Genomic DNA, 15,105 nt, shown 5'->3' with positions numbered 1-15,105 from the left:
TTATTTTTATTATGTGTCTGAGTATTTGTCTGAAGGTATGTGTATACCATGTGCATGTATGTAGTGCCTTTGGAGGCTAGAAGAGGGCATTCGATTCCTTAGAACTGAAATTGTGAGCAACTGAATGAATGCTGGGACTCAAACCTGGGTCCTCCTGTGGTCCAGCCAGTGCACTTAAGTGCTGAGCCATTTTCTCATTTGCAGACTGTGTAGTCAAGGGCATTTTGTGCATGTTTTTTCTTTTACATTTATTTGTTGTGTATGTGTACCATGGTGCATGTGTGGAGTTCAAAGAACCACAAATAAAGGCATCAGGCATATGTATGTGATGCATAGACATACATGCAGGCAAAACATCCTTACATGTAACAGTAAAAGAGCCAGGTATGGTGGCGCATGCCTTCAATCCCAGCACTTGGGAGGCAGAGGCAGGTGGATCTCTGTGTTTAAGGCCAGCCTGGTTTACAGAGTGAGTTCCAGGATAGCCAGGGCTGTTATATAGAGAAACCCTGTCTCAAAACAAAACAAAACAAAACAAAAAACCAAAAACCCCAAATCCAAAACAAAAAAAGACCCAAATAACAACAACAACAACAACAACAACAACAATAAACACTTTAGTTGGTGCCAATCAGAGGGGCCCAGGTAATCAGAGGAGCTAGGGAATGGGTTGAGCAGGTCCCTCTGCTTATGCTAGGCCCACTCTTTGAGCTGTTAACCAAGTCAGCCTATTTGGAGCGCTGGCCATTCGGTGAAGGCTCACAGCACATGGTTAAGTAGATCCCTGGTAGATGGTTCCTACCCTTCAAGGGTGGCTATGACACTGATTTCTATAGAGGACAGCATAGGGGTGAACTTCATAGTGGAGGCCCTGGAAGACACTGCCACAGCCAGAGGCCTGTCACTGTAGATTGTAGGACACAAGTCATGTTGATGAAGTGACGCAATGACACTTGATCTGAGCCCTCCTTTCTAACACATGACTCCAGCTTATGTGGAGGCTCTGGAGGGCATACTCAGTGTGCCCCTAAACCAGGACGGTCACCAAAAGTGGCTTCCTGTGAAGCTGTTCCAGCCTCGAAATGCAACAGGTCTATAAAATGTCACTTGGGGCCGGGCAGCGGTAACACACACCTTTAATCTCAGCACTTGTGAGGCAGAGCCAGGCAGATCTCTGTGAGTTCGAGGCCAGCCTGGGCTACAGAGCGAGATCCAGGACAGCCACCAAAACTACACAGAGAAACCCTGTCTTGAAAAAAACAAGAACCAAAAACCAAACAAACAAAAAAGTCACTTGGGGTGCTGGGGCAAGAAGAGGTTGGTTATTAGATGGGAAGAAGGGAAATCTGGGTAATGTAGTACATCATAAATAATTATTTTCTTCCTTCCCTTTAAAAATACAGTCAGGGCTACATAAAGAAACTGTCTCAAAAACCCACATATGCACATATTTTGTGTGTGTGGATATTTTGCCTATGTGTATGTGCCTATGGAGGCCAGGAGGAGGAATCCGATGCCCTGAGACTGGAGTTACAGGTGGTTGTGAGCCACCATGTGGGTGCTGGGAATCGAACCCAGGTCCCCTAGAAGAGCACCCAGTTCTCTTATCTACTGAGCCATCTCTCCTACCCCCTTTCCTTTCCTCCTTTTTTAAAGTATTTATCTTTATTATTTTATTTTTTAAAAGATTTATTATTATGTATACAGTATTCTGCCTGCATGTGTCTCTGCACACCAGAAGAGGGCACCAGATCTCATTACAAGTGGTTGTGAGCCACCATGTGGTTGCTGGGAATTGAACTCAGGTCCTCTGGAAGAGCAGCCAGTGCTCTTAACTGTTGAGCCATCTCTCCAGTCCATCTTTATTATTTTAAAGTGTGTTTATGGATACATGTGTGAAGATGCCCAAGGAAGACAGGGGTGTCTGGTACCCTGGAGCTGGAGTTACGGGTGACTTTGAGCCACTGTATGTGGGTAGTGGGAAGTGAACTCAGGTCCTCTGCAAGAACAGTATATGGGCTTCACCTGAGCCATCTCTCCAGCCCCTTCCTTTTCTCCCTTTTTTGTTTTTTGGAGACAGGGTCTCACATAGCCCAGGTTGGCCTCAACTCCCTATGTAGTCCAGGATGGTCTTGAACCCCTGACCCCTCAGCGATGGGACAGAGGCAGATGGGGGCACCACCATGTTACGCTCTAGTTTTCTTCTCTGCTGGGACTTTCCGAACTTTTAAGATGCCCATGAGCTCTGTGTGATCCTGAGGTATGGTAGGGCCAGTTTTTGCTTGCGTTCTAGGCTTCAGAGCAGGGCTTTATTGCTGAAAAGCATACAACGTGATGTGTGCTCATTTGTAACAGAGGCTCTTTCCAACAGGGCCTAGCAGATGTTTCGAAGATTCTGGAGAAGTTGAGTGACATGCAACTTCACGGAGGTCTGTAGTGCTAGTTTTCTTGGTAGTTACAATATACTTATTTGTGTCTGAATGTCTGTGCACCAGAAGGGGGCGCCAGATCCTCCTGGAGTTACAAACCGGGTTGTGAGCCATTAGTTTGGTGCTGGGAGCTGAACCTGGGTCCTCTGAAAGAGCAAGTGCTCTTAACCACTGACACAACTCTCCAGCCCCATTTTTAGCATTTTTATATTTTATTTCTAAACGTTAGAGAGGTCTCATGTATCCAGAATGGCTCTCTTTCTCTGTGGATTGTACGGTCTCTTGTCCTCTCCTGACAGTCTCTCTCCACCCCCCTGCATCCTGATTTCACCCACCATGTACCCCCAATCATAGGTTTTTTGTTGTTTTTAAAGGAAAGGCTCACGTAACCCAGGCTGGCCTCTTGCTAGATAGTCCAGGATAACCTTGAACTTCTGAATGCTGGGTTTTCAAGCTTGTGTCACCACTCCAGTTTTATAGGTGTTGGGGACTGAGTCCAGGGTCTAATGCGTACTAAATAAGCACTGGATGGACTGAGCTACATCCACAGCCCTCACTTTGTTTTTTGATGGAGGGTCTTGCTATGTGTCCCAAGCCTGCAGACCAGAAGAGGGCAATGGATAGTTGTGAGCCACCATGTGGTTGCTGGGAAGTGAACTCAGGACCTCTGGAAGAGCAGCCAGGGCTCTTAACTGCTGAGCCATCTCTCCAGCTCCCTGGCCTTGAACTTTTATGTAGCCCAGGCTGGCGTTGAACTCATGTTCCTCTTGCTTTGGTTACTTCATATTCCTAGACAATTAAGAAGGCGGGCTTGGGCTCCAGGGTAGGACTGATTGTTTTAGAAACAAAGCTCCCTTCCTCTCCTCTGTGGCCTGTCTTCCCTGTGTTCCAGACCCTCTCACCTGGGCTTTGTTCTCTAACTTGGTATTTTTAGTTAAGTGAAAGTCCATGTGCCTGGCCTTGAGGGATGGCCAGCCTGAGGCCCAGCCGACCCACCTGCATCAGGGCAGCGTTCAGTGCAGCTGGCTTCCGGAAGTGGCAGAGACATGCTCGCCATCGCCTTCAGGTGCCCTCCTGTTCAGCAAGGGCAGGGGTGGTGTTAGGGGTTGGTGCCATCCCTGCAAGTCTTGGCTCCCTTCCTTCCTTTCCAAAAGTATTCAAATCCTAGTGTTCTTTGATCAAGAAAATGAAAGCTGCCTTCCTCAGTGGCCTGGGGCTAGTGGGAAAGAGCTGGACTACCAGAGGCCAGGCCTGGGTTCCTCTGTGAGCTTTCTCAGCCTCACTGCTTCTGCTTGTGTGCGGGGACCAGTCGAGAAGGAAAGTTCAGTGCCCTCCACCTCCTTCTGGCTTTGGGCCCAGAGAGAGTGCTGTGTGGCCCACTGTACCAAAGAAGGGCTCTCCTGCCTCCGCTTAGCTCTGGGGGGACTTTTGTCCAGGGTCCCTTCCTTATCAGGGCGAGTGTCAGTATGTCTTGTGATGTGGGCAGCGAGCACCCCAAGTGCCCTATGTGTTAAGTTGCCATCAAGCCTTTCCTCACAGGTCAACTCCAGAAGGAACCTCATGGACTTTGCTGAAGGCATCTGGAGAGAGGTATGCTTTAGACCTGGCTGGGGCCCCTGAGGGTCCAGAGACCCGGGGAGTCCTCCAAAGCCAAGGCCAGCCCGGTGAGAGGGCTGTGAGGGTCAGAGTCCAAGCAGGGGATGTTTCCACCTGTGCACAGAGCCCTGCACCTAGGCAGTCTGGGGAGGTAACTAAAGGAGGATGTCTCACTACAGCGCCCAGGCCAGTCTCAACTCGGGACAGGCCTCCTGCCTCGCCTACCTTTTTGTCGTTGTTGTTTTGGTTTTTCAAGACAGGGTTTCTCTGTGTAGCTTTGCACCTTTCCTGGAACTCACTTGGTAGCCCAGGCTGGCCTCGAACTCACAGAGATCCGCCTGTCTCTGCCTCCCGAGTGCTGGGATTAAAGGCAGGCGCCACCACTGCCCGGCTCTCTCCTACCTTTTGAGTGCTGGGGCGACAGGCAGTGCCACCACAAGACAGGAGCAAATGGTGACAAAATATGCTCACAGAAAGCAAGAAAGGACAGACAGGAAGTTCTGGTCCCCACAGCAGAAGTCGGGGACTCCCTAAAGGCCCTGCAGAGCACCCTAAGAGGATTAAGCACTGTTGCCGGTGGCGTACACCTTTAATCCCAGCACTCAGGAGGCAGAAGCAGGTGGATCTCTAAGTTCGAGGCCAGCCTGGGCTACAGAGTGAGCTAGAGGACAGCCAGGGCTGCATAGAGAAACCTGTTTCGAAACACCACAAAAAGGTTTTCCACTGGGCGGCTAAGGCAGGAGGGTGAAGGTTACATGAGACCCTGCCTTTTGTTTAATTTATTCATTTACTTTTTTGTTTTTTTTTTGGACAAGGTTTCTCGTTGTAGCCCTGAAGGTTAGCTGGGGCTACATGAGACCCTGTCTTTTGTTTTATTTATTTATGTTTTTAGTTTTTTTGGACAGGGTTTCTCTGTGCAGCTCTGGTTGTCCTGTAACTCACTCTGTAGACCAGGCTGGCCTTGAACCCAAGAGATCTGCCTGCCTCTGCCTCCTGAGTCCTGGGATTGAAGATAGGTGCCACCAAGTCCAGTAAGACCCTGTCTTTTTTTTTTTTTTTTTTTTTAAGATTTATTTATTATGTATACAGCATGTATGACTGCAGGCCAGAAGAGGGCACCAGATCTCATTACAGATGGTTGTGAGCCACCTTGTGGTTGCTGGGAATTGAACTCAGGACCTCTGGAAGAGCAGTCTGTGCTCTTAACCTCTGAGCCACCTCTCCAGCCCAAGACCCCATCTTTTAATGTTTAAAACTACCTATTTGTGAATGTACGAGTGTTCTGCTTACATGTGTGCAGTGCTGAGGTGGCCAGGGGAGGAGTTGTGAGCAGCCACATGGGTGTTAGACACTGAACAGCTGACCAGCTCTCCAGCCCTGAGACCCTGTCTTTTTTTTTTTTTGGTTTTTGGAGACCTGTTTCTCAGGTTTGGAGCCTGTCCTGGACTAACTCTGTAGACTAGGCTGGCCTCAAACTCAGAGATCCACCTGCATCTGCCTCCCAAGTGCTAGGATTACAGGCATGAGCCCCACTGCCCGGCTGTGAGACCATGTCTTAAACAAGCAAGACAGACAAGCCAGGTGTGGTGGCACACGCCTTTGATCACAGTTCTTAGGAGGCAGAGTCAGGAGGATCTCTGTGAGTTTGAGGACAGCTTGGTCTATGTACATAGCTCCAGGCCGGCTAACATTACATAGTGAGATCATCTTTACAACAACAACAACACAACCCCACCACCCCCATCTGGGAATGTAACTTAGAGTGCTTGCCAAGCATTTATGAGGCTCTGGGTTTGATCTCCAGAATGATCCCTCCATGAGGAGGTAAAGGCAAGAAAATCAGAAGTTCAGGGTCATCTGACTACATAGTTAGGTGCAGGCCAATCTTGGCTATGAGACCCTGTCTTACAAAAGGAGAGGTTTAGATGCACAGCAAGTCACACCCATTTGCCATCTGCCATCACAGTGATGGGGACATCTTTTTTGCATCTGTGTTACACACTACCCTGCTGTTAGGACTATCCACTGGCTCAGAAACTTTTCAATTCTGTGGTGATGGCAATTGAGTCTCAGGCCCTCACACATAGCCATGTCCTGAAAAAAAACTTGTCATCAGTTTTTAGATCCTTATGATGGTGACTCAGAAGATACCCCAGGTCATTCCACCTACCGCAACTCCCGCCAGCGTGCCTACCGCCTCCTGGGTGACAGGAACCGCAATGCACCTGCCTACACACTGAGGTTCAAGATTGGTGAGGAGGCCAGTGTGGAAGACTCGCTCCCGCCAAAGGCTCCAGACCTCACCATGAAAACTTCTGGCTGGACCCCTATATCCCTGGAAGTCAATGATGTCGACATGCAGCCCGAGGGGGAACTAAAGGCACTCAGCCCCCAGGAAGTCAGTGGGTGGTCTGCCAGGCTGTCTCCATCACCAGAGGACTGGAGGATGGCAAGGGCTGCCAGCCCCCTCAATCCTGTGGAGACCCCAGAGATGAGCAGACACCTGCCCAGCAGAGCCAGAGCAACACGGCCGCCTCCCAGACTTGGGGGTGAGAGAGACAAGGGGCCCAGACTGTTGCTGTCCAAGAGGAAACTGGAGCTTTTACTATCAGAGCCTGACAGAACCAAGAGAAAGAAGAAGTATGTGGCTTGGCCCAGGGGCCCGGGTTAGCGCAGGATAGGGGCATGGGACCAGCACGTGCCAGGACTGTGTGTGCAGGGCTGGGGAGATGGCTCAGGGGCTCAGGGTGAGTTCAGGACCCAGACAGTAGGAGAAAACAAACCATCTTCTGCTCATGGTTCTCTGAGAACCACACAGGTGTGAACACATGAGCTTGTGCACGTGTGTACCCACACACACTAAAGTAAAGAATATTTAAAATAGGTTGCCGTTTAGGGATGGTCCCAGTGGCCTTCACTGGGCATCCTAGACCCCAGGCTCTTGTTAATAGCCCTGGCGACCTCCTGCCTTAGTCTCCTGAGTGCTGGATTGCAGGCTGAGGCAGGGGCAGGGGCAGGGGCATCCCTCCCCGTTCCTAGTGTGTCCAGAAGTCTATCTGCACAGGCTCATCAAGCCCTCCGGGCCTCCTGGGAGCAGGGTTTCTTAGCTCGGGCTCACTGTGGGTGGTGTGTCTCCCCGTTGCCAGCTTATTCACTGTCCTCTTCTCTTTCTGGTAGGTAGTGGGAGCTGAGCGTGAGCCTGGTGCAGCTGCTGGAGGTTCAGGCCCCATCTCCTCTCTAATCTAGTCATCCCCATGGCGGCAGGACAAAGACCACAAGGTTCCCAAGTGCAAATAAAAAAGGGCACCATGAGGAAGATGCCTTTTCTTGGCAGGGCAAGGTCCACCCTGGGGTGCTGTTGGGACCGCCCCAGCTAGCTCCGCCAGGGAGTAGGGCTGGGGGTGACTGTCTAGCATGGCTGACTTTTCTGATTGTAGGAAGGGGTGGGGGTGCACCCTGGGGAGGTGGTGCTCCCAAGACAAGAAGTCCAGTTCTGGGGCTGGAGCAAGCCTAGTGTCCCCGGCAGTGCCCCCAGACTCGGGCAACAAGGAAAGTCCACAGGAGCTGCTGTGGGCTCTGCTGCTATGGAAATGAATGGGGAGAATGGGATTGGTGGCGGGGCTGTGTCTGAGACACAGAAGGTCCCTGGGGGATGGTGTTCCAGTCAAGAACCCAGCTGCTGCCAGGCCTCAGGGATGGAGTGCAGCTTTGCTGGCCTCACTGGCTGCTCCTGGATCCGTGACCATGGTGACAAAGGTGAGCTGGAGCACAGCTGGCGGGAGCTGCTGCCCCAGGTGGATGAGGACACAAGGATTCCCACACCAGACTGAGCAACCACAAGAGGCGGCAGCTGCCATGCTTAGTGTTTTATAATAAAACAAGCCGTTCCATCAGCCATCCTCAACACCGCCCTTTCACCTTCCCAGTCCCAACCACAGCACCTCCCACGTTCTCCATCGCAAACCAACCACTGTCTTTTCACAAGTCCATCAAACTTGCCAAACGTTTAAGGATGAATGAATGTTAAATACTGGATTTCACTATTCCAGAAAGAGGATCTGAGAAAAGTCTAGCTTTACTCTGTGCACAGAACCGCAACTCCACGCTCGTAGAAGCTTCGCGGATCTTCCTTTGTAGCAATTTCAAAGTCCACGGTGAAGATGAGGTCAGCCCGCGTAAAGTTCAGGTAGACAGGCAAGGTCACCTGTGGAGCAGACAGAGGGGCTGGCTGTGCCTCACTTGGGGGCCAAGAGGCTCCTGCGGGGCCAGGGCCGGGGTGAAGTTGGTGCCAGGCAGGTAGGCCGAGGCGCAGCCCAGTCCCGGAGCAAGGGACGACGGTACTCACCACATTAGCTTTCTTCTCGGTAGTCGTCTGCTTCACCCAGCGCAGCTGTGTTAGCGGGAGGACCGTGGAGATGGCATTGGAGAGGGACAGCTTGTTGTTGCTGCACGTGGCCCCTTGAAGTTTCAGACCTGTGAGGAGACATGGAGACCTGGGCTGAAGTGGCATCCTGCTTCCAGGGCATCCACAAGCTCAGCGGGGCGGTGGGGCCTGGCCCTTCACCACATTCATTTGGAGAAGGGCCACACTGAATGGCTGGCTGAGCACCCAGACTCTAGCTCACCTGTGACCCCAAAGCTGCAGGCATCAAGGGAGGCACTCTGTGAGGCGGTGACATTGACTTCCAGGCAGAGCTCCTCCAGGGACCAGCTGTTGGCTTGTGCCACATATTGTCTGGTGGCAGTGATGTAGGCCTCGGGCACAAACAGGCCACCCAGGCACACATGGATGTTCTGTAGAAAGAGCAGCCCCCAGGGGAAGGAGAGCAGGTCAGGCACAGACCTGGGCATCCCCAATGCTATCCTAAAGAACACTTTCCTACCCCAGTCCGGGACAACAGGTGTTCCCGACTTCCATGGTCATGCTTACCCACCTTTAGCTCCTTGGCACCCCCAGATGCGGCTGCCTGTGAGATGTTTTGCAGCTGTTTGATCCTCTCACTGAAGTCTGACACCCACTGGATAACCGTCATGCCTGCAGGCACCGTGTAATGGGACCAGCTCCGAGGCAAGATCCCTGCAGCCAGGAATGGAGACCCAGGGGTTGGTATTGGCTCTGCCAACTCGCTGGCACCTGCTTACCATGGCCCTCCTTCCTGGCTGCACCTGGTACCCTGTCCACACCCATAAGGTCCAGGGAAGGTCTGTCATTGTATTTCTAGGGTCAGAGTAGTGTGGGGTGCATGCCTGGAGCCCACCACTGCAGGTGCACACTCTGTCCTGGGACTGGGGCCCTCCTGCCCTGCTCCTGCTTGTTTTGGTCCCTTTACTGCATTACCCTTCAAAGTCACAGAAGCTGCACAAAAACTTCAGCGAAGTCCAGGGAAAGCAGGGGCATTTCCAAGATACTCCCCCACCCGAGCCACCCTGATGAAGCCTGGAAAGATGCATGTGAGGTTTCGGGGCTTGGGGCGTCTGTGCATGGGGTGTGGACGGGCTGAATGGCAAACCCTGCGCCTCTCAGCACCTTTCACCAGCTCGTTGATCAGTGTGCGCAGATAGTTGGTCTGCTTCTTTTTCCCCTCGCACACTTGGACCACATCAGCAAGGTCCTGGCGCACATCTTGGAGTAACTTGGCTCCCATTTTCACTTCTCTCTCAAAGAACCTAAACAGAGGATCCTAAAGCCCAGGAGAAAGAGGTTGAAGACAGTGAAATCTGTCTACAGAAGCAAGTCAGCCTTGAGGGGGCCCAGCCATACCCTGTTCCTGACATAGAATGACTTCTGCCCCTAACTTTCAGACCACGGACAGTTGAATTAAAAGGGTCATTCCTCTTGCTCAAGGTTGGGGATTAGCACTCTGACTCTTAAGATAACACCGAGGCTCCAGCCAGCTACCTTGATGTTCTCCACAGTACGCTTAAGTGGGCTCAGCGTCTGCGGGATGAGGTGCAGCCAGTTAGATGCTGTGGTGTGCAGCGTCCTCATCCAGGCTGGACGCCCATCAGATGTGGAGTCCGTCCTTGTCTTCTTCTCCGTCTCTGCATAGGCCAGGTCATCCTCATCCTCCAGCATCTGCATCTTCAGCATCTTACTGATCATGTCCACACCTGGGCAGTCACGGGGTGGGAGGTAGACAAGGACTTCAACCTCAGGGTCACTAAGTCACCACAGCAGCCTACTGGACTGTACTCCATGCTACACATGATCTCAAGTGCAGACCAGGGCCCGGGGAAGGTGTCAACAGAAGAAAACGGCCCACGTCAACCATGGACTAACAGACAGAACCAGTGGCCTGAGTGTGCCCCACACTGTCGCTCCAGTATGTCCATACGGCTGTGGCCTCAGAAGCATGGACTCAATCTGCTGTGGGGATACTTGGGAGGGCAGTTGGGATTCCTCTGAACTCTGCCCACACCAACTATGCCCACATCCAGCTGTGACTGAAGACACACTGGTGCCGGGCCTGTCCCTCCCCCACGGAGACTGAAGGCTAGACTGCTGAGCTCCCCTGCTTTCTGGGCAATGACCATCACGTACCAGGTTCTTGATGGTGCTGACGGGACACAGGACTTAGTCCTGGTGTCACTTGCCCCAGTGACTTTCTGACAACCATACAATGAAGGATGACCTATATCCTGGAGAGGCTGTACCTAACCTGCTTAGCTTCCAGGTCTCAAATACTCATTTCCAAACAAAAACACGGAACAGCTGCTCACTGCCTACTCCATGGGCAACAGTCCCCACCTCACCAAAGGTGGCCTCTCCCATAAGCACCTCCGAGAGTGTTCTCTGCAGAAGGGTGAGGATCTGGGAACGATCCTGCCTCACCTGCTTCTGAGGACTGTGCCAGCCCTGCCTCTTCTCAGTCTCTTCACAGAAATCCAGGTGGGGAGTCTTGCTTTAGAACGGCTGACTAGATGGCACTTGGACTCTATTTTCATGGCTCTCATCTAGCTCAAGGTACTGCTCAATAGTTCAGGGGAAAAGTCTTTTGTGTTTGAGACAGGGTTTCTCTGTGTATCCTCGTCTGTACTGGATCTAGCTCTGTAGACCAGGCTGGCTTCAAACTCAGAGATCCACCTGCCTCTGCCTCCTGAGTGCTGGGATTACAGGCACGTACCATCACTGCCTGGAAAAAGTCTTACTCTGTCTATAACAGCTGGGCATGGTGGCCCATGCCTCTAGTCCCAGCACATGGGGGGCTGAGGCAGGAAGAGCAGTGAGTTCCAGGCCAGCCTGAACTACAGCAGGACTGTCTTGGAACAAACTCCAAACAATTTAAAAAAAGGACAGAGAAGACTAGGAGTTCCTTGGCTTGTCTGAGTACAGGCTCATGGCCACAGTGTAGCTCTGAGGAAAGAGCTAAGCTTATCAGGCATGTGCAGCAATCACTTTTAACCACTGAGCCATCTCACCTGATGTTTTAAAGAGGGTCTTAGGTTAGCCTAGAACTCTTGACCTTGTTGCCCTGGTTGCTAGGATACAGATGAGAGCCACAAAGCCTGGCTCTAAATGGTTGTTTTTAGAACATCATTGAAGGGGAGTGTCTGGGGCTCACACAGAACTCTGCTAACCTGTGTTAGGCTCTGGATTCTATCCCCAAAGCTGTGAGAAGTCAAACAAAACAAAAACTGACTTAACACCAGGTATGGTATGTTGTCTGAGCCATGGGCTCATGCCCTAAGCCTGGGCATGCTGTGTAGACCAGATGCTGAACTCTTGACTTCTCTGCCTTTGCCTCCAGGCAAAGCCCCATTAGCCCATCAGTGCTTCCAACCTTGAACTAAAGCACCCTTCTGCACCTTCCCAGAGGTCACCAAGCCCTACCCAGCAGGCTCAGGGTGGGCAGGGCTCCGGGAGTGAGGAGGAGACTCACTACCCACCTTGAGTGGTAAGCAGGACCCTCTCGGCATTGTTGGGCAGGCCCAGCCATGAGGGCGTCTGGGCGTCAGGCAGCAGCTCCACCCACTGCACAAACTCCTCACGCCTGAGAAAGCAGGACATTTGGAATCAGAGTGGGGTAGATTGGCTCCAGACACCCCTACACCATGACGTCTGTCCCCACAGGCAGCCACACCTGATACCATCAGGCATCTGAATGTCCTTGTGCCCATCAACCTTGCAGGCCAGCTTGAATTCACTATCGAAACTCCGGGTTGTAAACAGCCGCTCCAGGAAGGTATTGAGCAGACGCTGGTCAAACTCATTGTCCACGCGGCCACCATAGATGGACTGGGCCATCAAGGTCTTCAGGGCAGACCATGGGATCTTATCAGGTGAGATGTTCTGCCGGCCCTGGGGTGAAGAGAGGCTGGGTTATATGTGTCCACTGGAGGGGGTTGGCTCTGTGCCTCTGGGGGTACCTCTGCTCACTTGGGACCTACTTCCTTCTAGCAGGTGCTACACTGTCAAGTTCGGGTATACCATAGCCTACTTGCCTTGGCTGTGTCATCCAGCCATGTGTCCACCGTGTCACAAGCTGATCGAAGGTCAGATTCTCCAAATTCGTATTTCTTTGACCAGCCCAGTGGAGCATAGCGCAGGCGCTCTTGGATGATGGCATGGAACCAAGCCAGCAGGAAATACAAGCGGGCACGCTCATTCGGAGACTAGATGAGGAAAATGACCAAGGACAGAACCGTCAGAGAGCATCATGTGTTTGTTCAAGGAAACTAGGCACTGCTTCAAAAGGAAAGATCTGCAGAGCAACACACACCCTCCTCACACCTCCATCACCTGGACTGCAGCACCATAGACACACAGCACAGATGATGGCAGAAAGTACCCACTTTGTAAAGACCAGGACAGACACGGGACACTTGAACTCAGGTGTCTAGAAACAGGCTTTCTCTCCCGCCTAGGTTATTTATTATCAGAGATAAATTTGTTGAGTGGGATGTAACCTGTAGCATAATAGGCTAAAACAAATCAGTTCAGCCACTGGCTGAGAAATCACAGCCAATCCACTTTCTAAAAAGTGGACTCCAACAGAACTGACAGGGATCCTTACTGAAGTAGCTGTCCTCATGTGGAACAGGGTCAGAGAGTGGCTTCAGGGGCTGTGTCTACTCTGTCCCACAGCTCTAGGGGTGCATCTGCTCACTTGAGACCTACTCCTGCCCTCCCCTGTGCACAGAATGCAGCCGGTCTTGGGTTTATGTACAGTGTATCGGGGTGGGGGGGGCGCCCTCTTTACCTTGCATATGCGAGAGACGGGGATGCTACTGAATGTCCTCAGCATGTTGGCTTTCACCCCAGGTGGTGGCTCAAACACAAAGATTCGGCCTGCACGGAGCAGGTTCACTGGCACCTAAGGGAGAAGGTTGCCTCTGTGATGTCTGCTTTTATTTTAGGGTGACAAGGTATAGCTGACCTCGAGTTCTTGGCAATCCTCTGGTCCAGCATACAAAGCTCTGGGATTGCAGACATGTGCCAACACACCCAGCTGACCCTCTGGTTTCAACACAGGCCGTTCTTTGACTGTGCACACCATTTACACAGGAGACACCAGCACCAAGAGCTCCCACACTGTTTGCTCACCTTGGGGTTGATCTCCATGGTGAGGAAAAGTCGGAAGCAGGCATGGGGCTGCAGGGAGTGCAGCTTCTTCTCCAGCTGCATTAGCCACCCTGGGGCCAGATGCACATTCTTCAGCATCACCCACCTGCACACACACAAAGTCATAGTGATGTGATGGCTTTCACAGGGGTCCTGGGGACACACTGGTTTTTAAGATCAAACCAATTGCACCCACCTGCCTGACTTCACAGCAGTGTTGATTGCCTTATCTGCTTGGTTAAAGCCTTCGGCTGAGCCTGAGACAAGGAAACTTAGTGTGAACAGCAGCCTTATGCTTCAAGGCTGGCACATGTCCACAAACCATCAAGTGTCCTTACCAATAGCAATAGAAGTGATCTGTGTGTTTTGCTCAGCTGCGAGGTCCTCAACATGTCCACTAGCATCATACCCAGGCACAGAGCACATCAGGACAGGTGTGTTTGGCTTCACCTGTAAATGAAAAGATCAGCTGCAAGACAGGACCTGTCAAGAGAAAGCCTCAAGGCGGTGCTGGCTTTGGAGATTGCAGCCAAGCAGCAGTGTGCCTGGGCTGTGGCCAGTGGCTGGTGCAGAGGCAATGGTGTCTAGGGAGCCAGGATGGGGCACTGGGACATTACCTCTGTGCCCACAATGTGGGTCAGGTCCAGTGGCTGCTCCATGATGGACATGAAGGACTCCCCGAGGTTTGTAGAAACAAACATGTGGGCCATGGCCAACAGGCGGTCGGGTCGGAAAGCTTGAATCAGGAGCAGGCGGTGGATGGCCTGCCCGATAGGAGCTGCAAGGAGGTGTGACAAGGTGGGTGAAGGCACACGCTTGGAGTCCCCCTTCTTTTCTGACTTCTCCACCCTCAGCCCCTGAGGTTCAGCTCCAACTCGCCCACAAAGCACACCCCCTAGTGGTTCTCTTGGGCCCAAGGAACATCTGCCCTATTGTCTATGGCCACCAGCTGCCCAGCGAGGAGACTGTAACACCAGGTGCCATGGGTTGATATTACTGCCTTCAGAGACTATTCCCAGGCTAACCTTGAACTCATGACCCTCCTGTCTTTTCCTCCATGGTGCTGGGATTACAGGTGTGTGGCTGCCACACCTGGCCCATGTGTTGACTGTGTGGTTGCCTATATTCGGGAGCCTGTGCACTCACACGTCATGGCATGTGTGTGGAGGGCAGACGACAGCTTCAGGTATTAATTCTCTTTACCACGATGGGACCAAGGCTAGCTGGCCTGTGAACCTCCGTTGACCCCTCTCTGCCTCCCATCTCACAGGGGGGTGCTGGGGTCACAGACGCGCGCACTACTGTCTGTAGGTTTTGGGGATCCAAATTCAGGTGCCTGTCCTGTATGGCAAGCACCTCTACCCACTGAGCCATCTAGCTCCCTAAGCCCTCATCTGTTGCATCCAAAAAAAATTTTTTTTTTGAGACAGGATCTCACTATATGGTCCTGGGTAGCCTTGAACCCACAGTAGATTAGGCTAGCCTTGAACTGAGATCTACATGTATGTCTCTGCCTCC

At 52.0% G+C, this 15,105-nt stretch overlaps 2 protein-coding genes across 3 annotated transcripts in view; one reads left to right on the top strand and one right to left on the bottom strand.

Moving 5' to 3' along the window:
* Window positions 1–3,396: 3,396 nt before the first annotated feature.
* On the top strand, window positions 3,397–6,696 carry LOC118595303. Its single transcript, XM_036205658.1, has 3 exons — window positions 3,397–3,495; window positions 3,969–4,019; window positions 6,142–6,696. The coding sequence occupies exons 1-3, from the start codon at window positions 3,397–3,399 to the stop codon at window positions 6,694–6,696; spliced, it is 705 nt and encodes a 234-aa protein (XP_036061551.1).
* A 1,180-nt stretch (window positions 6,697–7,876) lies between these two features.
* Dync1h1 (dynein cytoplasmic 1 heavy chain 1) overlaps window positions 7,877–15,105 on the bottom strand; it is a 69,793-nt gene continuing 62,564 nt past the window's right edge. For both annotated transcript variants that reach the window (XM_036205996.1, XM_036205997.1), the window contains exons 65-78: window positions 14,205–14,365; window positions 13,926–14,037; window positions 13,784–13,844; window positions 13,570–13,693; window positions 13,226–13,339; window positions 12,468–12,638; window positions 12,107–12,324; window positions 11,913–12,016; window positions 9,925–10,136; window positions 9,553–9,706; window positions 8,960–9,102; window positions 8,651–8,819; window positions 8,371–8,498; window positions 7,877–8,229 (exon numbers count right to left, since the gene is read on the bottom strand). In XM_036205996.1, coding sequence (XP_036061889.1) covers window positions 8,101–8,229; window positions 8,371–8,498; window positions 8,651–8,819; window positions 8,960–9,102; window positions 9,553–9,706; window positions 9,925–10,136; window positions 11,913–12,016; window positions 12,107–12,324; window positions 12,468–12,638; window positions 13,226–13,339; window positions 13,570–13,693; window positions 13,784–13,844; window positions 13,926–14,037; window positions 14,205–14,365 — 2,000 coding nt within the window. In that variant the 3' untranslated portion in view covers window positions 7,877–8,100. The remainder of the gene's footprint in view (window positions 8,230–8,370; window positions 8,499–8,650; window positions 8,820–8,959; window positions 9,103–9,552; window positions 9,707–9,924; window positions 10,137–11,912; window positions 12,017–12,106; window positions 12,325–12,467; window positions 12,639–13,225; window positions 13,340–13,569; window positions 13,694–13,783; window positions 13,845–13,925; window positions 14,038–14,204; window positions 14,366–15,105) is intronic.

The sequence above is a fragment of the Onychomys torridus genome, chromosome 14 (assembly GCF_903995425.1).
Source record: "Onychomys torridus chromosome 14, mOncTor1.1, whole genome shotgun sequence".
Classification (NCBI taxonomy): Eukaryota; Metazoa; Chordata; class Mammalia; order Rodentia; family Cricetidae; genus Onychomys; species Onychomys torridus.
The sequence above is the reverse complement of the archived record's forward strand: the minus strand, read 5'-3'. Positions and strand labels throughout refer to the sequence as shown.

What these genes read in the sequence shown, in the direction of transcription:
- LOC118595303 (XM_036205658.1), top strand. Translation starts at nt 3,397, where the DNA reads ATGGCCAGCCTGAGGCCCAGCCGACCCACCTGCATCAGGGCAGCGTTC. An exon ending in ATGCTCGCCATCGCCTTCAG is followed by an intron (nt 3,496 to 3,968) that starts GTGCCCTCCTGT and finishes CTTTCCTCACAG; the next exon opens with GTCAACTCCAGAAGGAACCT. An exon ending in CTGAAGGCATCTGGAGAGAG is followed by an intron (nt 4,020 to 6,141) that starts GTATGCTTTAGA and finishes ACTTGTCATCAG; the next exon opens with TTTTTAGATCCTTATGATGG.